At 41.5% G+C, this 25512-nt stretch overlaps 1 protein-coding gene across 4 annotated transcripts in view; it reads right to left on the reverse strand.

Moving 5' to 3' along the window:
• TEK (TEK receptor tyrosine kinase) overlaps window positions 1-22508 on the reverse strand; it is a 123197-nt gene extending 100689 nt beyond the window's left edge. For 2 of the 4 annotated variants that reach the window (XM_055350817.2, XM_055350816.2), the window contains exon 1: window positions 21982-22450. In XM_055350817.2, the coding sequence (XP_055206792.1) occupies window positions 21982-22033 (52 nt within the window). In that variant the 5' untranslated portion in view covers window positions 22034-22450. Of the gene's footprint in view, window positions 1-21981 lie in introns of all 4 variants that reach the window. The other 2 variants (XM_019034171.4, XM_004047894.5) reach the window with 2 other exon arrangements.
• Window positions 22509-25512: the final 3004 nt, after the last annotated feature.

The following is a 25512-nucleotide window of genomic DNA, read 5'->3' on the forward strand; positions in this document are numbered from 1 at the left end:
GCTCACGCCTGTAATCCCAACACTTTGGGAGGCCAAGGCATGTGAATCACGAGGTCAGACCAGCCTGATCAACATGTTGAAATCCCATCTCTACTAAAAATACAAAAATTAGCCGGGCGTGGTGGTGCACACCTGTAATCCCAGCTACTCAGGAGGCTGAGGCAGGAGAATCGCTTGAACCCAGGAAGCGGAGGTTGCAGTGAGCAAAAAAAAAAAAAAAAAAAAGTACTTTAATCTTGTATTTACCATATTTGTTGCAAGTATTTTTCTCTTTTTGTTCTTTGCCTTTTATTATTCTTGAATTGACACTTTAAATATTTACATAGCCAAGCGTGCTGATTTTCAGTTTTGTGGTTTCTTCTATTGTGTTTTAAACTTAAAAAGTCCTTCTCCATATGAAAATTCAATATATATTCATTTCCATCTTCTCCCTTTGATGGCTTGAGTTTTTTTACATTTAACATTTTAATCCATTTTGAATTTATTTTGGTGTGTGGTAAGTGATGGTTTTTTTAAACAACCCTTTTTTCCAAACAGAAAATTCGTTTTCCTGTTATTTCTTTCTCCACTGATTTGTATGCTTTATAAGATTATTTAAATTTTATATAAACTCAAGTCTGGTTCTGGCCTTTCATCTGTTGATCTGTGCATCCAAATTCCTGGAACTGTAACACTGTTATTACAGTAGCATATTCCACCCAAGATCCAGTAAAACCATTCTCAAGACATTATTTTTCTTTTTCAGAATTTTTTCAGCTATTCTTCCTGCTTATTCTTCAAGACAAAGTGTATAATTATTTTGTTAAATTTCAAAACCAATATCTTTAGGTGATTGGATAAGAGTTATTAGAAGGCAATGCTTAGAACTTATGTGATACGAATTATGAAACTTTGCTGTGAAATATATAAGAAAACAATACTTAAACTTACCTATGAGTTTTATGGAAGCAAATATTATACAATATCTCTTTCCCCAAAGCCATCAGTTTAGTGGAAATCTATTCATTTATTGAATATCCAGTGTGGCCAGAGCCTGGTCTAGGGTCTTTAGAAATTGCAGAAACCATGGATCATGCGTTGAAGATGAGAAAAATGCTTATTCTGTCAGGAATAACAGGCAGAGGCAATGATAGGGAGGGGCAACTGATCTGGGACCTTGTACTTCTTTATTGCTTGTGCCAAAATATGAAGGAAATATTTTATTGGGTGAATATTTGCATAAGCCCCTTGGAAGGAGCTCAATGAAGGATGGAGTAAAAACTGAAAGCCATGCTTGAGTAACAATACAGAGCTCCTGCTAAGATTTCCAGAGGAGATGGGCTTAGATAACTACCTGGTTTTTGTTCTGCCAAGTGGTATATATGCAAGGGGGAAGTGGCATGGGGATGTATGTGCAAAACTGGAATTTCCTGGAATAGTAGGGGCTGTGGAAGAGAAGAGAAAGAGTAGGCTGGGAACTGGAAAGGAAATTAGTCATAAGAACAGAGAGATATCTACTTGTGAATGTATTAAGTTTTATTTTACACACTGTACAGCACAAATCATCTTTTCCTTTGACCTGCTAAAAATTTTATGTTACAAACGTAATCCATCACATAAACAGAATGACAAAAACCACGATTATCTCAATACATGCAGAAAAGTCCTCTGACAAAATTCAACACCCTTTCATGCTAAAAACTCTCAATAAACTAGGTATTGATAGAACATATCTCAAAATATTAAGAGCTATTTATGACAAACCCACAGCCAATGTCATAATGAAGGGGCAAAAACTGGAAGTATTCCCTTTGAAAATCAGCACAAGACAAGGATGCCCTCTGTCACCACTCCTATTCAGCATAGGATTCGAAGTTCTGGCCAGGGCAATCAGGCAAGAGAAAGAAATAAAGGGTATTCACATAGGAAAAGAGGAAGTCAAATTGTCTGTTTGCAGATGAAATGACTGTATATTTAGAAAACCCCATCATCTCAGCCCAAAATCTCCTTAAGCTGATAAGCAAATTCAGCAAAGTCTCAGGATACAAAATCAATGTGCAAAAATCACAAGCATTCCTATACACCAATAGCAGACAAACAGAGAGCCAAATCATGAGCGAGCTCCCATTCACAACTGCTACAAAGAGAATAAAATACCTAGGAATACAACTTACAAGGGATGTGAAGGACCTCTTCAAGGAGAACTACAAACCACTGCTCAATGAAATAAAAAAGGACACAAACAAATGGAAAAACATTCCATGCTCATGGATAGGAAGAATCGGTATCGTGAAAATGGCCATACCGCCCCAAGTAATTTATAGATTCAGTGCTATCCCCATCAAGCTATCATTGACTTTCTTCACAGAATTAGATAAAACTGCTTTAAATTTCATATGGAACCAAAAAAGAGCCCGCATAGCCAAGACAATCCTAAGCAAAAAGAACAAAACTGGAGGCATCAAGCTACCTGACTTCAAACTATACTACAAGTCCACAGTAACCAAAACAGCATGGTACTGCTACCAAAAGAGATACATAGACCAATGGAACAGAAAAGAGGCCTCAGAAATAACACCACACATCTACAACCATCTGATCTTTAACAAACCTGACAAAAACAAGCAATGGGGAAAGGATTCCCTATTTAATAAACGGTGTTGGGAAAACTGGCTAGCCATATGCAGAAAGCTGAAACTGGATCCCTTCCTTACACCTTATACAAAAATTAATTCAAGATGGATTAAAGACTTACAAGTTAGACCTAAAACCATAAAAACCCTAGAAGAAAACCTAGGCAATACCATTCAGGACATAGGCATGGGCAAGGACTTCATGTCTAAAACACCAAAAGCAATGGCAACAGAAGCCAAAATTGACAAATGGGATCTAATTAAACTAAAGAGTTTCTGCACAGCAAAAGAAACTACCATCAGAGTGGACAGGCAACCTACAGAATGGGAGTAAAATTTTGCAATCTATCCTTCTGACAAGGGGTTAATATCCAGAATCTACAAAGAACTTCAACAAATTTACAAGAAAAAATCAAACAACCCCATCAAAAAGTGGGTAAAGGATATAAACAGACACTTCTCAAAAGAAGACATTTATGCAGCCAACAAACATGAAAAAATGCTCATCATCACTGGTAATTAGAGAAATGCAAATCAAAACCACAATGAGATACCATCTCTCACCAGTTAGAATGGCAGTCATTAAAAAGTCAGGAAACAACAGATGCTGGAGAGGATATGGAGAAATAGGAACGTTTTTACACTGTTGGTGGGACTGTAAACTAGTTCAACCATTGTGGAAGACAATATGGCAATTCCTCAAGGACCTAGAACTAGAAATACCAAATACCATTTGACCCAGCCATCCCATTACTGGTTATACACCCAAAGGATTATAAGTCATTCTACTATAAAGACTCATGCACACACGTTTATTGTGGCACTATTCACGATAGCAAAGACTTGGAACCAACCCAAAAGCCCAGCAATGATAGACTGGATAAAGAATATGTGGCACATATATACCATGGAATACTATGCATTCATAAAAAAGGATGAGTTTATGTCCTTTGCAGGGACATGGATGAAGCTGGAAACCATCATTCTCAGCAAACTAACACAGGAACAGAAAACCAAACACTGCATGTTCTCACTCATAAATGGGAGTTGAACAATGAGAACACATGGACACGGGTGCGGGGGCCATCACACACCGGGACCTGTCAGGGGATTGGGGGTTGAGGGAGGGATAGCATTAGGAGAACTACCTAATGTAGATGATGGGTTGATAGGCGCAGCAAACCACCATGGTACATGTATACCTATGTAACAAAACTGCACTTTCTGCTCAAAATGTACCCCAGATCTTAAAGTATAATAACAAAAAAAGTTGTGTTACTAGCTAACATCACAGAGTTGCATCTGTTTTATGTTGTTTTGGCATCTCTAAGTGTTGGCTCTTGCTTGTAATGGGTGTGAGTGAGAAGAGGCCTGCTTGGGGGAATCCAGTCAAATCTGGGTTACACTGTACAGTGATGGAAGCCAAAATCCTTCCATCCTCTGGCCCCAATCTGGGTAATCTGGCTGCATTTAGCCACATATTTTAATTCCTCCATGCTTCCATCACTACTGTCTCCTCTGTGTCAGAAATGTCCTTAAAAGTCTCATTTCAGTTAGTGGAGCCTGATTGATCACCCTAGACTGCAGCAGTTTCTCTCTGGTCTGTGCTATATTGCCCTGTATTTCTCTGGAAACTTTATTGCAGTCTTATTTGCATAGTCATTTTTATATACAGTCTATCCTCATCATTTACAGATTCTGTATGTGTAAATTTGTCTACTGGCTAGAATTTATTTGTAACCTCAAAAGCACTTTCCCAGTCATTTGAATACATGCACAGAGTCCCTGGATAAACACATTCCCAGCTGAAGCAGAACTTCTGCTCAGCCCTCATACTATACACAAGTGTCCTTTTTGTGATATATTTAGTGCATTAGTTTTTAATATTTTTGTGCTCTTTATTGCCATTTTCACCATTTACAATGGTCCAAAGTCTAGTGCTGAAGTGCCATCTACTTCTTAAACATCACAAAGCTGTGATGTGCCTTAGGAGAAAACTTATGTGTTAGATAAGCTTTGTTCAGGCAGGAGTGCCTCTGGCTATGAGTTCAATGTTAATGAATCAGCCACGGAGACCAAATGGTTTGTCTTTACACCAAGACACAAATAAAGCAGGGTTATGTATTAACGTGTTGACGAAAATGTCGTGACCAGAAGCTTGCAGTGACCCTAACCTTGTGTTCGTGGTTTACAGAACATAAGCACCATGAATAACAACAATCTACTGCATGTCTAGCTGTGACCCCAACAAAAACCTCCTTAGCTGGAAGTTTCTGTGTTTTTTTTCTGTTTATATCTGCTGAGTACCTGACTCAGTGTTGGGCACAGAGTAGAAGCTCAAAAAATATGTATAGAATAGAAAGGGTTGGAAAGAAATGAGATGTGTTGAGAGAGGTGGGATGGAATGGACAACATTTATACAGATTCTTGGAGGCAGGGTACTCTTAGGAGCAATTACCCTAGTAGCACAGGGAGATACAAAAAAATAATGATAGTTAATATTATATTGAACATTTGTTATACACCTATATTTTGCTAAGCATTTGACATGCTTCCAATCATGTAACCCTCATTAAAGGGTAATATTGTTATCCTCATGCTACAGAAAGGTGAAACAACTTACCCAAGGTCACACAGCTGTCACATTTTTTAATGGGGCTCCAACCCAGATTTATCTGGCACCGGAGTCTGTGTTCTCAACTGCCTGGGCATAAGGTGAAAAGACGGGCTTGGTAGGGGTTATAAGCCATGAGTTTCATTAGAAAGATCTCTAGGAGAGAAAAAGGGGGCCTCTAATAGAAGCTAGTCTTAGTCACCGGCTCTCCTAGCCTGAAAAAGAAGACAGTGATGCAGTTAAAGGTGACTTTTTCCTGGCTGGCAACAGCACTGTCTTTTGATTCCAGAAGCAGCTGGCAGAACTCATGTATTACTCATTCTGCAATCATAATTTACTGATGGGCTTCCATACTCTAGAGTTACTCAGCAGTCAGAGCTGTATCCAAGCCTGTTAGGCGATTACTACAGGCTTCTGAATGTGGCTGAGCTTCTGCAGCTGTTGTGTGTTTCTGGCTCCAGCTCCATATCTCTTGGCAGATGGTTTGTGTGAAAAGCACTGCTGACTCTGGGTGTGAGATACACAGGGCCGAGGGGGGTGGGGAGACCAGGCAACACAATGCAAGCCCATGCTGGTTGGGTCTTCAGTTTGTGGCTATGATGCAGTTATGAGAGAGGAAAAAGGGGATTTATAAATGAGCGACTGGGGACTGTTCCGAAGGTCACTCCTTGAAGCCCTTCTGCTGGAAGAGAATCAGCTGATACTAGGCCAATCTGCGAAGTCAACCCTAACCCTCCTATAGCCACTCTGGTGGGATAGACCTCATATGCACAGGTGTTGATGGTTAGAAGGATTAAATATTAGTACTGTCACTAATTTTCTTTGTGTTTTCTAAATTTAAGCATTGTTCTAAATGGTTTATAAGAACTACCTGAATTACTTGTTCCCCCCCTCCAAAAAAAACCCATGAGGTAGGTACTATCATGCTGCATATTTTACAGATGAAGCCGAGTGAGTTGCACCACAGTACAAAGCTAGTAGTTGTTATAATAGGTTGAATTATTGGCCCCAACTCTCCATCCTTCCTTGCTTCCATATTCCTGCTTTGGCCTCGTTGTGGGCAGAGTGTATTTCCCGTCCCTTGACTTTGGGCACATCACTTTGGGTGTGACAACATGCTAGTTCTGAGCCAAGGCCTTAAGAAGCCCCACTTGTTTACCTGTTTCTACTTAGCTCTCTTGTGTTTCTAACATCATGAGTAAAATATGCCCTGAGTGATCCACTGATCCAAGAAAGATGATATGTGCGCAGAGTCATCCAGGAAACCCACATACCTACAGCAAGGAGCAGAGCTGCCCTAGCTGCTGCAACCTGAAGCAGAGCTACTCAGCTGTGTCAAGCATAGATCAGCTGAACCTTGAATGAGCCAAAAACACGGGAGTAATTATAAATGTTGGTTTAGCCACTGAGTTTTGGGAGTAGTTTGTTACATGGCAACAACTAACTGATACAGTAGTAAAGCTGGGATGCAAGCTCAGACTGTCTGACTACACTGTACGTGCATTAAGCTGTAATTTACATTGCCTTCCATGCTCTTTTAAAGTGAAGAAATTCACCAGCTGCGATGGCTCATGCCACCCACCGGGCACTTTGGGAGGCCAAGGAGGGTGGGTCACCTGAGGTCAGGAGTTCAAGACCAGCCTGACCAACTTGGCGAAACCCCATCTCTACTAAAAATACAAAAATTAGCCGGGTGTGGTGGTGGGCACCTGTAATCCCAATTACTCAGGAGGGTGAGGCAGGAGAATAGCTTGAACCTGAGAGGCGGAGGTTGCAGTGAGCCGAAATCATGCCACCGCACTTTTGCCTGGGTGACAGAGTGAGACTATCTCAAAAGAATAAATAAAATGAAGAAATTTAACCTCTATTGAGTTGACTGAATCTGAACAAAATGCTGACTTCTCTGGGCCTCAGTGTTGTCATCTGTAAAATGAGCAGGTTAAACTGAACCAGAATTTTTCAAAATATAGAACATTAGCTCCATGTGATACTCAAAAACAACAGAAAAGATTATGCAATCAAAACCACTATGAGATATCATCTCACACCAGTTAGAATGGCAATCATTAAAAAGTCAGGAAACAACAGGTGCTGGAGAGGATGTGGAGAAATAGGAACACTTTTACACTGTTGGTGGGACTGTAAACTAGTTCAACCATTGTGGAAGTCAGTGTGGCGATTCCTCAGGGATCTAGAACTAGAAATACCATTTGACCCAGCCATCCCATTACTGGGTATATACCCAAAGGACTATAAATCATGCTGCTATAAAGACACATGCACACGTATGTTTATTGCGGCATTATTCACAATAGCAAAGACTTGGAACCAAGCCAAATGTCCAACAATGATAGACTGGATTAAGAAAATGTGGCACATATACACCATGGAATACTATGCAGCCATAAAAAATGATGAGTTCATGTCCTTTGTAGGGACATGGATGAAATTGGAAACCATCATTCTCAGTAAACTATCGCAAGAACAAAAAACCAAACACCGCATATTCTCACTCATAGGTGGGAAATGAACAATGAGATCACATAGACACAGGAAGGGGAATATCACACTCTGGGGACTGTTGTGGGGTGGGGGGAGGGGGGAGGGATAGCATTGGGAGATATACCTAATGCTAGATGACGAGTTAGTGGGTGCAGCGCACCAGCATGGCACATGTATACATATATAACTAACCTGCACATTGTGCACATGTACCCTAAAACTTAAAGTATAATTAAAAAAAAAATGAAAAAAAAGAAAAAGAAAAAGAAATGGATCAGAAAAAAAAAAAAAAAAAAAAAGATTATGCAAGTCTCCTAGAATTGGTATTCTGTTAAGAGATTTCAGAAACACTGGGCTAGATAATCTCTTATGTCTCTGACAGTTCCAGTATTCTGTTACTCTAGGTAACTGTGCGTGGCCTCTCCATGAAAACACCTACCCTCATTACAGTGTATTTATAAAACTAAAATATTCCCTAATTCAGGTGATTTAGGGACCACATGCAGGGGAAGGAGAGTACCTGTGATGGCAGAGCTCTTTCCCTACTCCCTTTACACCCCTGCATATCCTTTTAGTACCTTGAGCCTATGACGGCAGAGAGAAGGACCTAACCCCTTTTAGCAGCTCACCCTATAATTAAGCTTACAGAAAGCACATGGAAATAGGAACCTACCGGGATGTGAGACATCTCTCAGAAAGGAATCTATGCTTACCCGCCCCATCTCCCTCACTTCCCACTTTCTCCTAAGCCCAAGCCCTGTCCATTCACTAAAAATGCTTCGCAACAGCACCTAGCTGCCAATTCTCTAGTCTCTCTTCCTAGCCTGCTCTTTCCTCCAATTTTTTTTTTTTTTTTTTTTTGAGACAGAGTCTTGCTCTGTCACCCAGGCTGGAGTGCAGTGGCGCCATCTCAGCTCACTGCAACCTCCGCCTCCCAGGTTCAAGCGATTCTCCTGCCTCAGCCTCCCAGGTAGATGGGATTACAGGCATATGCCACCATGCCTGGCTAATTTTTTGTATTTTTAGTAGAGACAGGGTTTCACTGTATTAGCCAGGATGGTCTCGATCTCCTGACCTCGTGATCTGCCTGCCGTGGCCTCCCAAAGTGCTGAGATTACAGGCGTGAGCCACTGTGCCTGGCCTCTTTCCTCCAATTTTTGATATAGTTGAAGCTCCTCCTTCCTTGGCACATCCTTTCAGGATCATCAGTCTCCTCTTTCTCTACCCGTATTACCTCTCGATGTAGGTTCCCAGACCTACCTGCTGTCCTCCTCTTATCTCCAGACACGTCTCACTACCTCACACCGCTTCATCCTACACCCTAAAGGCTCCTATAAGTGTCTCTGTCCCTGCCCACTTGGCCAATCTCAAACCAAATTACCTTTTCTCCAACCCACCTTCCCACTTTTAATCCCTGCCACCTTCTTCAATGAACCCATTGTGTAGCCGCAAAAACCACTGCATAAAAGTCTCTTAAACATTTTATCCCAAATTTTCATGCTTTCCCCTCTGCCTAGAATGCCCCTCCTCCTCACTTCCACTCCTGATCTTCCATAATCCTGTTCTCCCTTCTCAAATGTCACCCTCCTGGTGAGATCCCTGTTTTCTCTCAGAATTGCTCACTCCAGTTTCCATGCTTCCATCTGCCTTTACTAGGGCAGGGTTTCTCACCCACCAGACTGCAACTGCTTGAGTTCAAGTCCCTCGCTTAACTATCTTTGGAACTCCAATGCCTAACAGATTCCTAGTACATAAAAAGGGTTCAGTGGCTGCTAGCTGGAATGGATGAGTAGAACTGACCAACCATTTCTCTACTGATGGGCATTGCCTGCTGGTTAGCTGGGCCTTTTGTGAGGAAGCCCACTGTGCCCAAGGTCTTGTCTATAATTTTATTAACAAATATCCACTTTCCAGGTTTCCTGGGAGAAACAAAATTAGAAACCGTGACGGTCCTTTGAGACAGGTCGATCACTGTGAAACTCTGTTTCACTTTATGTCACTAGGATAGTATTAATTACATGCCCAAAATGCTTTTGTTATTTCTTTGGACACACATGCACATACACAGTTCTAAAAAGGACAGGATTCGAGTGGCTAACTCATCTGGTTATAGCAGTGTCTCTCAAACTGCATTCATTCATGGATCACTTTTGTGATTCTTACTGAGTCTACATACCACCTGTGCAATTTTTCTATCAATCATTATATTTAAATTAACTTTTTTCTTATCCTCATATTAACAAGGACTAATCATGAAATCACATGACTGATATGATACATATGCACACATATATACATATATCTATAAACAGATGCAAATAAATGTTTATATATGTAAATAATTTTGCATATTGCGTATAATATGGAAAATATATTTATACATATAAAAATATATATGTATACAAATAAAATAGATATGTATATAAATTTATAAAATATATTTATAAAATAAAATAAATTTTTATTTATGAAATATATATACAAATCATCTTGCAGGCCAGCAGTAATATATACAATACACTTAAGGTAACCCTAACTCAGAACACTTAATACAAAGCAAAGCTATTTTATTTATTTATTTATTTTGAGACAGAGTTTCACTCTTGTCGCCCAGGCTGGAGTACAATGGCATGATCTCAGCTCACTGCAACCTCTGCCTCCCGGGTTCAAGTGATTCTTCTGCCTCAGCCTCCCAAGTAGCTGGGACTACAAGTGTGCACCACCACGCCTGGCTAATTTTTTTTTGTATTTTTAGTAGAGGCGGGGTTTCGCCATGTTGGTCAGGCTGGTCTTGAACTCCTGACCTCAGGTGATCCGCTGGCCTCAGCCTCCCAAAGTGCTGGGATTACAGGCGTGAGCCACAGCACCCAGCCAGCAAAGCTATTTATTAAAGCATTTCTTCGTCAGCTAGTACATCAAGTCAGGTACTGGAAATACTGAAATGCCAAACACAGCTCATAGTCCAGTGGGCAAAACCAACCAGTAAACTGTACATTGTAATTAAATTTTCTAAGTATTATGACAAAGGCAAGTACCAAGGTGCCTGTATCTGAAACCTCTTAGGCACCAGTGCAAACCCTCCTCATCCCAGCTTTTGCCCTGGCTGCTCCTGCAAGGGCCACTTCTGATCTTTGAGCAGGTGCAGTCTCAAAGTAGCTCACCTAGTGCCCAGTCGAGTATATCTTACTTCCTCACCTGTGGTAACCTGCTAGGTTCTTAGGTCTACATAACCCTTGAACAAAGGGAATAGCAATAGATGAATGCCTCCCCTTTTCATTTGCGGATGAAGTTCTAAGTGTCATTTCATAAGGCTCCTCAGAAAGTCTGGAGCATCAGGCTTCTGTCGCTGCAGCCAGCTTGACAATGCATCCTTGTAGAGTTTCATTCCACTAGTCCCTCACTCTTGCTTCCTGGGATCATTATCCCACATAATCCACCTGCACATATGCCTTGGCCTTCAGGCCATGTTTTCGCCTCAGGCTAAGGCAGGGCCCTAAGCCATGCAAGGAGGTTAAAGAAGACTTCTTAGAAGATATAACACCTGAGCTAAACCTCTAATCATAAATAAGTAAAGCAGGTGAAGAAGAAGTGACAAGGGCATGCTAGAAAGAGGAAACAGCACACACAAAGGCACAAATGCTTGAACATGAATGTTTGGAAACTGCAAATAGTCTGGTATGACTTGAGTACACTTCCATCGTAGTATGTGGGACTGAGAACCACAAGAGGCTGGTGAGGCAGGCAAAGACTGTCTCCTGAAAAGCTGCTGACCACAAGCAATCACCACTGCCACCACCGTCTTCTTCGATTCTGAAGTGGTAGCAATGATTAATAAAATAGATGGATGTTTAAATCAACCCCAGAAGATTAGAACATCTTTTCCAGATGCAAGGGGTATGGGACACAAAGTAGAATGGAGACTAAAGGAAGGTGGAATTAGAGCAAATATGTGCTGAAATGGGGGGAGAGCTATTTCTTTCTCTCATATGTGTGCATCCACACCCACATGCACACACACACATGCATGTGCACACAGAAACCAGGATGGGTCCAAAAATGCAACAAGCTTAGTCACAACTGAGGCAGATTCCACTAGAAGTAAAAAAATTGTCAAGAAATAGGAATCAATAGGTTTGGGATAAATGAGGTGGGAACCTTCAAATGACAGATCATCCTAGAGCCCGTGATCAGTCACGACCCAGAAATGAGAGGAAACTGGGGGCTGGCAGGAAAAAAGTTGGGAGCCCAATCTTGCCAGCTCATTGGGCAACAGAGAGGAATCTCCCCACCTGACTCTCCACATTTTTAGCAGAAGCCCAAGAACCCACAGGTCTAAGCCTCTCTCACCTTGTCCCCCCCATAAGGCCAGACTTAGGACACCAAGGGAAGCCAGGGAGCCTCATCTGCATGGAATGTGGGTTGCCTGCCCTCGTGGATAAAAATGTGCTTTGAAAGGAGTAACATAAGGTAACATATGAGACACCAGTTTCATTTATAAGCAAATCTTAATAACATCTGATTTTTATCGAGTGCTAACTATGAGCCGGCACTGTTCTAAGTATTTTTAAGTTATTTTTTTTAAAAGGTCTTCCCCAAAACCACACGAAGAATTGCTGTTAGCTTCATTTTCTAGGAACTAACCTGAGGTGACCATGAAACACTAGTTCGAAGGCAGCACAGTGAGGTGTTTTAAAGAGCCCAGGATTCGGGTTCAGGTCATTTTTCAGTGTAACTCTTGTCTCCATCATTTCCTACTGAGACATGTGGTCAGTCAGGATGATTCACTTCCAAGGGATAGAAGCTAACTCAAAATAGCTTAAACAAATAAAAGAAACTAGCTCACAGAACTGAAAGAGGCAGGGCTGGGTGTCTGAAAATCCTTTGACCCAGGTCTCAAATGCTATCAGAGTGCCTGTCTTGGTCCATGTTTTGTTATTGGCCTCATTCTCTCGTACTAAAGACTAGCTTCCTTCAAGTGGTCAGCGAAGTTGGTAGCTCCAGGGATACAGTGTCCTCTATGAAGAAAGAGAGGCTTTTGCTTTCAAAGTGCTCATAAATTCCCAGGGAAAGAGTCTAACTGGCCCTGTTGGGTTGTGCATCTTCTGTTTGAACCAACTGCTGTTGTTAGTTGGCTGGGACATTCTGTGACCAGTGATTGGCAGACCCATCAGAATCACCTAGAGGGAAAGCATGGCAGTTCTTGAAAGTATGAAATGTTAGGCATCCAAAATAATGGATGGCCGCCATTTTCTGGTTTGTTGTTGTTGTTAAGATGGGGTCTCACTATGTCGCCCAGGCTGGAATGCAGCGGCATGATCACGACATTCATGCAGCCTAAAACCCCCAGGCTAAAGCGATCCATCTATCTCAGCCTCCCGGGTTGCTGGGACCACAGGTGTGTGCCACCATACCCAGCCAATATTTGTATTATTTGTAGAGATGGGTCTCCCTAAATTGCCCAGGATGGTCTCGAACTCCTTGGCTCAAGCAATCTGCTTGCCTTGGCCTCCCAAAGTGCTGGGATTACAAGCATGAGCCACCACACCTGGCCGGTCACTTACATTTTAACCTTGGACATGTCACTTAATCTTTGTGAGCCTTGGTTTCCCTATTAAAAAAAATAATAATAATACCTATAGTGTAAAGTTGTTGTGAAATATTAAAAATCATATTTAACACTTGGCACATAAAGGCATTCAACCTAGGGTAGTCATTTTTGTTATTACTGGTACTCTTATTGTTTTGTGGTTGTTTCTGACACAGGGATCAGAATTTGAAGCCCATCCCAGATTCCCAGATGTCTAAAGCACTCCTGTCCCCAGGGTGGAGTCCCCTTTGGCTCTGCAGCCAGACGCCTTGCACAACCCAGGCCCTGTGTGCCAAGGTTAAGCTGGTTCACCATCTGACGGCCGCAGAGCAGTGAGTGCCTCCCCAGCCCCAGCAATGTCAATACTGCCTTCCTGACTCCGCCTATTGTATCTGGAGGAAAGTGGCCGAGCATTGTCTTCCAGTGCTCCCCCCAGGAAGCATGATATCACCCTTTAACAAAAGCGGGAAAGCTGACAGATCTGCTGAGATGGGTGTGACCAGCACATACACCTCACTGGTCAAGCCCTGGGCGAGGGGCTGTGACAAGCAGAGAGCAAATGACAGCCGCCCACGATGCCCCTCAACCCCACGCCTGACTGGCTTCTTCAGCTAGTCCAAATTTTCTCCCTGTCTTTGTCACACTCATACCACATTAGACATGAAACCACCAAGCAATGGGTATGCACTCCCTCTAATATGCAGATGTGTTGAAAAGTGTCAGGACTCTGCCCATCTGGCACATCCACGTCTTCACACCTGCTCCTGCAGCCTTTGGGAAGGAGCATGAGAGAGGAATGATCACATTCCTGAAGGCACACAAGGGGACAATGGGGGTGGGGCTGGGGGAAGAGGTCACAGCTAGATCTAAAACTTATTTTGCACGTGTAACGCGAGTTAAGGAATCATCTGGCCAGATGGGTAAGAATAGGGTTATCAGTTCAAAATTCCAAAAATAAGGGAAGCAACTTTAGACATTCCCTTTCCTGAAAGCCAGGAGTGAAGCCAGCTGCTCTCTTCCAGCTCTGGTTTGGTGATGCTGCCGGTGCAGCTGGCTCTCTGTAAAATAACACACCTGCAGGCTGGTGCTCCAGTGTCAGGCCCGGAGGCTGTTACTCTGCTGCCCCATCTTACTGTCTTCTTAAAATTCTCTTTCCGGCCGGGCGCAGTGGCTCACGCCTGTAATCCCAGCATTTTGGGAGGCCAAGGCAGGCGGATCACGAGGTCAGGAGATCGAGACCATCCTGGCTAACACAGTGAAACCACGTCTCTACTAAAAATTAAAAAAAAAATTAGCTGGGCGTGGTGGCGGGCGCCTGTAGTCCCAGCTACTCGGGAGGCTGAGGCAGGAGAATGGTGTGAACCTGGGAGGCGGAGCTTGCAGTGAGCCGAGATCGCACCACTGCACTCCAGCCTGGGGGACTGAGCGAGACTCCGACTCAAAAAAAAAAAAAATTTCTTTCCATGGCTGCTACAGCAGCAATTCTCTGAAGTCCCAGGATAGGAATGTCATTGGTTTTGCTTCTCCTGTCAGCTCCTTACCTGTTTCTTCTTCATCAAATTTTTGGGTATCTGCTCTTTCTTGTTCTTTCATTTCAATCTTGAAATATAGCCATGCCCGTGGCTTCACTTACCATATACCAAAGATTTCTACATCTCAATCTCTTGCCCAATCCCCTTCCTCTGAGCTTCAGATGTGGACAGCCAAATTTTGATAAATATCTTCCTTTATGGCCGGGTGCGGCGACTCATGCCTGTAATCCCAGCACTTTAGGAAGCCAAGGCAGGTGGATCATGAGGTCAGGAGTTCAAGACATGGCCAACGTGGTGAAACCCCGTCTCTACTAAAAGTACAAAAATTAGCCGGGTGTGGTGGCAGGTGCCTATAATCCCAGTTACTCAGGAGGCTGAGGTGGGAGAATCACTTGAACCGGGGAGGTGGAGCTTGCAGCGAGCCAAGATCGTGCCACTGCACTCCAGCCTGGGCGACACAGCAAGACTCGGTTTCAAAAAAAAAAAAAAACAAAAAACACTTCCTTTACATGTAGCCTCAAAATCAACACGAACAAAATAATTATTTGCCTTATCCCAGCCCACCTCCATTCAGCACACTGAATGGCACCACCATTATCCAAATCAGAATGCTGGAGCAATGACTTATTCTCCTCCCTCCCTCTCAACCTTCCACATACAACCAATCACTAACTCCTGCAGTTTCACCTCCTAAATCTCTCTCAAGCCCCCTGTTATCCTCACAGTCCTCTTGCCTGGAATGTTAGGAAGCCAAGTTGGTCCCAGCCTATGGTCTCTACCATGTTAATCCATCCTGAAAACTATTATTAGAGTGAATTTTTCAAGACATAAATCTGATATATGACATGATAGAACAAACACTCTGCTAAATTTCAACATGTACAGAATGAGGGACAACCTACTTAAAATGGCCTGTGAGGCCCTTCTTGATCTGACCCCAACTTTAATTCTCTACCTTCATCCTGCATTACAGCTTCACTCAGCTTCCTCAAGCCTGCCCTGCTATTTTATACACACCCCCTTTGTATAGGTTGCTCCCTCTATGTCCTTTCTTCCCTTTTCCTTTTTATCTTGGTTTGAAAATCATTTGGCTATGAGCAAGTTATAACTATAACCGGACATGACTTTTGGCAATATTCACAACTATTTAGGAGTTCTTGCAAAGACAGAAAAATCAACCTACAAGTTGTTTTCGAAATACTACTCATTTTCTTTAGTTGACATTCCACGTTTTTAGACATTTAATTAAATATTTATGTTCAATTTGGTTTCGTTTGTTTGTTTGTTGTTTTTTTGAGACAGGGTGTGCTCTGTTGCCTAGGCTGGAGGGCAGTGGTATGATCATGGCTCACTGCAGCCTTGACCTCCCAGGCTCCAGCAATCCTCCCACTTCAGCCACCCGAGTAGCTGGGACTACATGCACGTGCCACCATGCCAGGCTAATTTTTGTATTTTTTGTAGAGATGGGGTTTTGCCACATTGCCCAGGCTGATCTGAAACTCCTGGGCTCAAGCGATTCGTCTGCCTCAGTCTCCCAAAATGCTAGGATTACAGGTGTGAGCCACTGCACCAGACCTTTATGCTCAATTCAGATACTGCTATTTCATTTTGTGTCATTGTACCCAATAAAAACTTTTACAGCCCTTGAAAAGCTCAGATTTTGTAAATACCTTTATTTGCTGTAATATCTCTATTAAATGATTTATCACAACATTTTACAATTCATCCGCCTATATTCATTTTTCCCACTAAAATGTAAGCTTAGCAAGGGGAAAAAATTATTTATCCTTATTTATATTCCTAGTTTCCAGGACAGCATATGGCTCAAAGGAAACCCTCAATAAGTCTTTCTTTATTGAAAGGATAGATGAGTGAATGAATGAACGAATGATTGGCACACAGTAACTCAATAAATATCTATTGAATAGAAAATACGACTATGTTATAGGTAATATTCAACAATCGTACAATACCTCATCTTAAGTAAGGCCCTGGTTAGACCCACTTTAATGAGTATATCTTTTATGTTTCACACCTAACCGAAGAAACTTACTTTCAACTTTGTTTACATCAAACATTTAATATAAGCTAAATTTTTAAGATGAGAGTGAATATCATTTACAAGATATATAAAATTGATTATCAGATTGGTGCAAAAGTAACTGCAGTTTTTACCACTACTTTTCACCAACCTAATATTATTTTTTATTTATTTATTTTTTTTTGAGATGGAGTCTCACTCTGTCATGCAGGCTCGAATGCAGTGGCATAATCTCGGCTCACTGCAACCTCTGCCTCCCTGCTTTAAGAGATTTTCCTGCCTCAACCTTCCGAGTAGCTGGGATTACAGGCACATGCTATCATGCCCAGCTAACTTTTGTATTTTTAGTAGAGACAAGGTTTCACCATGTTGGTCAGGCTGGTCTCGAACTCCTGATCTCGTGATCTGCCCACCTCGGCCTCCCAAAGTGCTGGGATTACAGGCATGAGCCAACGTGCCTGGCCCAATGTAATATCACTATTTCGATGTTACTGAGATCCTTTCTACAATGTTCTCTTTTCCTTTCAGCTCTGCTGTGAAGTACCAACATTTTCTTACTGCGACCATAAAACTCCATTCAACAGAAATTACTAAACATTAAATACATGTACTAATGAGAATAGAAAAGAAATAATATCTGTTGTGAGAGATTTAGAGGCTAGCTGGGCTAAATCTGGCTGCCCAAAGCTCAAAGACACGATCTGCATGGTAAAGGAGCCTAAACTTAGGGGAAGAACATCAGGAGGAAGAGTTGGCCTGGGCAAATTGAGTTGAATTGTGTTTGCAGAGTAGAGATGAAAGATGCCATTTCTAAATGGATGGAACAGCATGAACAAGAGCCAAGAGGAAAGAATGTGTAGATTGTGGAGATGGGCCTGGTTGAAGCAGACAAGATACAAACAGGGATAAATGGATAAGTGAGGGGAGGGTAGATGTGTAGTTGGCAAAGTGTTTAGGTTTATTCAGTTGGAACTGGCCAGCACAAAGTTTGAGAGATAGGATTATACTGAGGTTTTGTAGAAGGAGACAGTATCTATGAATATTAAGTGGTTCTCCTACATCCTGGGGCAGATTAGATCAGTCTTGACTAGCACAGTGGTTCTCATAGCAACACTTCTCTTTTGATTATACTAGCTTCATTATTTATTTTATTTTATTTTATTTTATTGAGACGGAGTCTCGCTCTGTCACCAGGCTGGAGTGCAGTGGAGTGATCTCGGCTCACTGCAACCTCTGCCTCCTGGGTTCAAGCGATTCTCCTGCCTTAGCCTCCCGAGTAGCTGGGACTACGGGCACACACCACCACACCTTGCTAATTTTTGTATTTTAGTAGAGATGGGGTTTCACCATGTTGGCCAGGACGGTCTTGATCTCTTGACCTCATGATCCACCTGCCTGGGCCTCCCAAAGTGCTGTATTACAGGTGTGAGCCACCGCACCCGGCCCCACGCTTCATTTATTAAGAGAGTTCTCACTGACTAAGCATTTCACAGGCATTATCACATTTGATTCTCATCACAACCCTGGAAAATGGGTATTTCATCCGTAAAAGATGAGAAAAATGTGGCTTAGAGAAATTAAATAACTTGCTTATGGTTATCCAAGTTGAGCTTTGACTTTGTAATCCATGTTTCCTCCTTCAGTTTGCCTGCTATGATTGCTGTTAAATTTCTCAGGCCTTCAGTGTTTCATGGATGTGCTCTTAGCAGTAGATTTCAGTGAAGCGATTACCATTTCTGATTTGGACTTCATATTTCTGCTAATGCAACATATGACAGCTTATGCATGACCTTTTTAGCAAGCAGAGCCTATGTTGTCTTCCATGACTTTTGTGTATCCCCAAAACCTAGGTATCATTCACAAGAACTTTCAACAAACCAGGTCTCTCCCACATTAAATATACATAACTTATTTCTTGAACCCAAACACAGAACCAGACATTTACCTATTTTGAAATGGTATCTTTTTGTTTTGGTTTTCCATCCTTCCAGCCTAGAACAATCTATTTAAATCCTGATTCTGTGAGCTCACCAGTAAGCCATCTACAGAGAATAAGCAGGTGATACAGTCACACAGATATCCTTTGGGGAGATAGAGGCTCAGGAGGCAAACTGATAATTTCAGAAGAATTTAGAGCCCACCCACCTAAATTCCCCAGAGAACATCACATAGTCTTTTGAGATGAACTTAGAAGACTCCTTCCCTCCTGGAGAGGCGCCTTGGAAGAACTAGACTCTTCCAGGAAGCTCTCCCAGGGCAGGGCTGAAAGGGAAATGCTGAGACCTAACAATAAAGACAATGCTTGGAAGGGAGCATCTGTGAAAAAAGCAAGCTCCTCCCTCTGAGAATAATTCCAAAGGGTGTCTCCGATCCCAGCTTTCAGACCTCCACCCTTGATTACTCAGACCTGACACTAGCCTTCTGAGACCAGCCCTAACAAGGGGGTTTCATCTGGGAGCACTTCCCTGACCTTACAACTGTTTCCTCTGCCACCCCAGACAAGATGTCTGCTATCTCTGAATCCAGTTGTTATTTAAAATGTCAAGTGACAAGGCTGGGCGTGGTGGCTCATGCCTGTAATCCCAGCACTTTGGGAGGCCGAGGCGGGCGGATCACTTGGGGTCAGGAGTTCGAGACCAGCCTGGCCAACATGGTGAAACCCCGTCTCTACTACAAATACAACAAATTAGCCAGGCATGGTGGCGCACGCCTGTAGTCCCAGCTACTCGAGAGGCTGAGGCACAGAATCACGTGAACCTGGGAGGTGGAGGTTGCAGTGATCTGAGATCGCTCTACTACATTCTAGTCTGGGTGATAGAGTGAGACTCCATCTCAAAAAAAAAAAAAAAAAGTCAAGTGACACAGTAAAGAGGTATGAAAGCATGAGACTAGAGACTTCCTATTAGATCAGTGTTGATCACGTGAAAGATACTATGATAAATCACAGTGATTTGTTAGTTTTCTACATATACAACTTTTTAAAGAGAACAGCCTGGTTTTATGAGGATAGAAGAGTAGGGAAAAGCTAATAGAACCTGTTTGAAAGCTGAAGTTAGCAATGATTCTCAATTCAGAAAAGGAAAGCAACAGAATCTAGGAGTATTTGTGAGGAGCTTCTGAGAGCTACACACCCCCTCCAGCCCTCTTATGGGTCAGCAACTCTGTCATCCAGAGCCACCTTCACTGAAAAAAAGTGGCTTTTTTTCTTTTTTTCAGTCTGTGGGTTCAGAAAAAAGAAACGAGAAACAACCCACTGGACTAGAGAGATAAACCTTTAAGCCATAAGCCCCTTGCTCCACTGCTATAGTCTACCAGGAGTTTGACTAGAGGAACGGGCTCCTATGGCTGTGGACATGATCTAGCTGGATTCTTGTTGTTGCAATTATCAAGCCTTGAGCAGTCATGCTCATGGAGGCTTAGACTAGGAATGCAAGTTACGATCAAGACAACAGACCTACCTCAGAAACTAACCTTGCTAGTGTCACCCTTCCTAACAAGAACATGACCTACTTCCTCTCCTTGGTCCTCTCCCTTTTAAAGGCAGTGCTGTTTTTTCCAGGGATCTAAGGTCTAGACATGGAACAACTATTTTGGCTACATACCTTTTTGTTTGATTTTATGACAATTCTTCTAAGCCTGTATTGCAAAGTGCTATAACATAGTTGCTTTAGGGGTAAAAAAAGTGAATGAAAACAGTTGTGTGTGTATTAACCTACAAAGTACCTCAGAGAAACTATAGACACCTGGGCTTCGCATCACTATAATCCCTGGTATAGAATCAGTTCCAGATTTCATGTCACTGGTAAATAATGGCACTCAGAAAAAAAAAATCAAAAATGGAATCATGATAATTATTTGAAGTACATATTATTGGAGAAGTCAACATTATTTAAACAATTTCCATATAAATACTGAAGCCACCTAAAATCTTAATTTTTAGCAACTTGTGTTACACATTCTTAAAGAATATTATTAAATTCTCAATATATTGGTTGTTGAGAGCTATAAAACAAATTGTATTCAACTCAGTTATTTAATTGGATTTGTTTTTTGAATATTTAATAAAATATTTCAAACATCTAGAAAATATAGCAGATACTTATGTATACTCGAATCATATTAATATAGCCTATATCCATGAAGTTTAGTGAATTTTCCCAAATTTATCTCCAATATCAATTCGATTTTCGTTATTAAAATTAGAATGTTTTCAAACCGAAGGGGAGAGACTGATGGCAGTGATAATGTATTTGTGATCTGTAGTTCAGGTTTGGATACTGCCTTCTACCTATGTCACATAGGCTGAGTGAGCTACAGAGGCACACCACTATCTGGAGTATCTAAGCAATAAACACACTGAACCCAACACACTGGCCAACCACTCCTTCACTCTACAACAGGCTTCTTATACTCTCCTGTGTTAACGATTTTGGTAACTGCCTAAATTTTTGCTTCATTGGGCCAGTAAACCCTTTATGAATTACTACATGGCAAACATTTTTTAAAATAAAACAAAAATTCTAATAGCCCCAATCTCCCTGACCCTAACTACAAGAAAAAAAAAAAAGCCTACAATTTCATTGCTTTCCTTAAAATAGGATGTAGATATAAAATCTTTTTACAGAAAAGCATCTTTGTTCTCTTTTAACAGTGACAATCTATACACTGCCTTAATTGGGCCCCTGTATTTCTCAGCATGAATTTCATTTTTTACTGAAGATTTTCTTTAAAGCAGGTAAAACCGGTTTGTTCTTTAAAAAAAAAATCAATAAGAAAAACACTCCAGAATGAGGAGCAGGAAAATAATGCATGATAGTAAGGAGATCTCTTCAAATAAGATGATTTAATCGGTCCTCAAAGAGTTTCTAACACAGGGGCCAATCACCCAGAAGACTAACAAAATCAGTTCATGCCACAGAGCCTTTGCATTTCAATCCTTCCACACATACTGACTGGAGACTCACAGAGAAATGGTGCCTTTGCTACAGCCACCCCTTGTTCATCAGCACTGATGAGATTTGGGGAGAGCACCCAGAAATCACTAACTCTGTTTTTTAAAATGCTAAATTAAAAAAAATAAAGCCAAACCTTACCAGAAAGGAGCAAGCTGACTCCACAGAGAACTAAGCTGGCTAAAGAGTCCATGCTTCCCCAAATCTCTCCATCCAGTTTCCACAAATGTGCATGAGGTCCCAAGGATCCTTTCAAAAACCCAGCGGTTTGTGACTTTCCATTAGCATCGTCCTACTACGTCTTGTTTACAAGTTAGAGGCAAGAAGGAACAGCACAGAAGCAGGCTGTAACAGTCTCATTTCTGTCTGAGCACAGGGAGTTTTAAGTTCCTTTTTCCTGTTTCCTTTGTAGATTAGGATGGGAAAGGCTGTATCTTAAAGGCATTTGGTATCAGCAGGGCTGGGGGCACTCAAGCCCTATCCATCTCGCAATTCATCAAAACACTTATCTGTTGCTGTTGCTTCTGCTGCTGCTTTTGCTGCTGCTGTAGGGGTAGAGGAATTTTTGTTGGAAGTGTGGGTCCCGGTCAGCATTTTCAGAAACAATAGGGGTATCCTCTCATAGGCGGGAAACTGAGAATAACAAGCCCTCCACCTATGTATGGTATGCGATGATGACCAATCCTTCTCAGACTTCTAACAGCTCTCCCGGGGCTACTGGGATCTCTGACAGAAGGAGCTTTTGGGTGTGGGGAGCCGTTTTGGCTTTTGTTTTCTCATTTTAACCCACATGGTTTGAATTGGGAAAAGAAGGTTTCCGTGATGAGAAAATACAACCTGAAAAGCAATTAATTTCAGTGAGCACCGGTGAGGTCAATGCTCAATGTAGCCCCAAGAGACCAGAGTCCAAAATTGTTAGCCTGTTTTCTTTCACACAGATGGCCTGTTGGTTGGCCATTAGCCCAAAGATACCCATGTTGCTGGCTATAGCTTTAATTTTCATTAACAATTCATCTAAAGGTGATCAAATTTCTTGAAGAAGTTGGCATAGAAGGATTTGGGTAATGAGAAAGATTTGGTAGTCGTTGAGCAATGGTGTTTCAGAAGCAAATTATTTATAACATTTAAAAACTAATCTGTATAAAAACACAAACATACAGGATTAGATTGGGATAAAAATGGTGCTCATGAGCGCAAAGAGAGCTCATGGACCAAAATGAAAATAGCCATGGAATGTACAATATCTAAAATGAGGTCAGAGACCCTACACTTATCCAGATAATTACTCCACAATATGAATTATGATATTAGATTAGAGAGTATACACTTTGCTCATCATCGACCTTCATGCCTGAGGAAATCATTATACTCCTCCTTTTCCTACCCACCAGAGGAAAAGGCAGATGCAGCTAGTCTTGACTAATTTCTGTCCCAGGTTTTATCACATCGATGATGATCTTAAGAACCAATTAATGTTTCCAGTTTGCAGGTGTGAAAAAGCCCAGGTTCTGTCTGCAAACAGAACTGGGTTCAAATACTGGCTCAGCCACATGTGTAGCTGAGAAAAGTTACTTAGTCTTTTTGAGCCTCAGTTTCAACAGCTGTGAAATGGCAAAACTATCCCCTTCCCAGGTGTTTTGAGAGGAATAAATGAGGTTTAAAAATATAAAACCATTTGGTACTATGCCTAGTTCTTTGAAGGTTCTCATTAAATGTTAATAAGTTTATTTTCTTTCATCTTTCCATTCAGTCTCAATTTAAATTCCAAGAGCTTCTACTAAAAAGCTATTTTCTATTCCTACGAGATGACTTTAAATTTGTCATCATGGAAAAAAAAAAAAAAAAAACAGTGGGCCTGGCACAGTGGCTCACGCCTATAATCCCAGCACTTTGGGAGGCTAAGGTGGGTGGATCACCTGAGGTCAGGAGTTTGAGACCAGGCTGGCCAACATGGCAAAACCCCATCTCTACTAAAAATACAAAATTTAGCTGTGCTTGCTGGCGTGCACCTGTAGCCCCAGCTACTCTGGAGGCTGAGGCAGGAGAATTGTTTGAACCTGGGAGGCAGAGGTTGCAGTGAGCCGAGATCGCGCCACTGCACTCCAGCCTGGGTGACAGAGCAAGACTCTGTCTAAAAAAAAAAAAAAGAAAGAAAAAAAAGAAAGAAAAATGAAGTTCCACACAGGCTAAGTTACTTGCTCTGCTGTGAGTAGCAGAGGTAATATCTGAACCCTGAGCTCTGGACCTCCAATTTTTCCCTTGTTTCATAGTTCAAAAGTAGATCAAGAGTAATGTAGGACATCACAAACACCAGCAGGGTATACCTAGACCTTACAGAAGTATTTGAAATGAAACTTTGACAGATAAGAATAGTTTGGTGACACTGAGAAGTGCGGTCAGTTCTTAGTGTGCTTCTGAAATAACTAATGTCAGGATCGGTGGGTGCTCTATTAATTCACTTCAGGAAAATGAAAGGGGCCTCCTCATGAGTCAAGCTCATTCCATTTAATTTGATTTTTCCAGACATACCTACAGTAAAACCATAAAGAAAACCAAACCAAACTCAACAAACAAAACAAGCAAACAAACAAGGCTCTTGGCTGATTCTTCATTTTCTATTTCCTGCTTTTTGCACTCAATACATGAAAAACACTATAGACAACATTAAAAGTCTTTGAGACTAATTAACAAAGGTATCAATAGATAACAAAACGGTTTTTCTGAAAGAGGTGGAAAATAACTTATATAATACTACCATACACTGGTATCACATGTCAAGAGGTCAACATCACAAACACAAAGCAAAAGCCTTGTATGCATACCCTTTGGCCCAGAAAATCCAGTTTTTTTTTTTTGAAATGGAGTCTCACTCTGTCGCCCAGGCTGGAGTGCAGTGGCACTATCTCAGCTCACTGCAACGTCCGCCTCCTGGGTTCAAGCGATTCTCCTGCCTCAGCCTCCTGAGTAGCTGGAATTACAGGCGTGCGCCACCACACCCGGCTAATTTTTATACTTTTTAGTAGAGATGGGGTTTCACCATATTGGCCAGGATGGTCTTGAACTCCTAACCTCATGATCCACCCCCCTTGGCCTCCCAAAGTGCTAGGATTACAGGCGTAAGCCACTGCGCCCCACCAGAAAATCCATTTTTATGATATACACCAAGCCAAAATCAAATATGTGCCCCCAAATTTGTGTATAAGGACATTATAGAAGCATAGTTGATAATAATCAAAGCCTAGAAATAATCAAAATGGTCAACAAAAATGGATTATTTATTAAAAATCATGGTATACAATGAAGTTCCAGACAAGTGTTCAAATACTATGGTGAAATCAGATTGACATAAAAAGATGTGAAAATGTTTATGGTATACTGTTGATTGGGAAAAAAACACAATTTAAACACAATGAAATTTATACACACTGAAATACACACCACAGATATACAACAAATAAATATCAAAGCTTTGAAAGTGACTATTTCTCAGTTGTTGGAAAACATAATTTTTATTTTGTTTTTTATACTTTTCTATAATTTTAACACTTTTAGAAATAATGAACATATATGTAAAAATGAAGAAGACTGAGGGGACGTCCTTGAGAAAGTTGACCCAGGGCAATAGGATGTATACTTTAAAACATCCACTGGCAAATAAGAAACAGAATCCAG

This window comes from Gorilla gorilla, chromosome 13 (genome assembly GCF_029281585.2).
Source record: "Gorilla gorilla gorilla isolate KB3781 chromosome 13, NHGRI_mGorGor1-v2.1_pri, whole genome shotgun sequence".
Taxonomy (NCBI): Eukaryota; Metazoa; Chordata; class Mammalia; order Primates; family Hominidae; genus Gorilla; species Gorilla gorilla.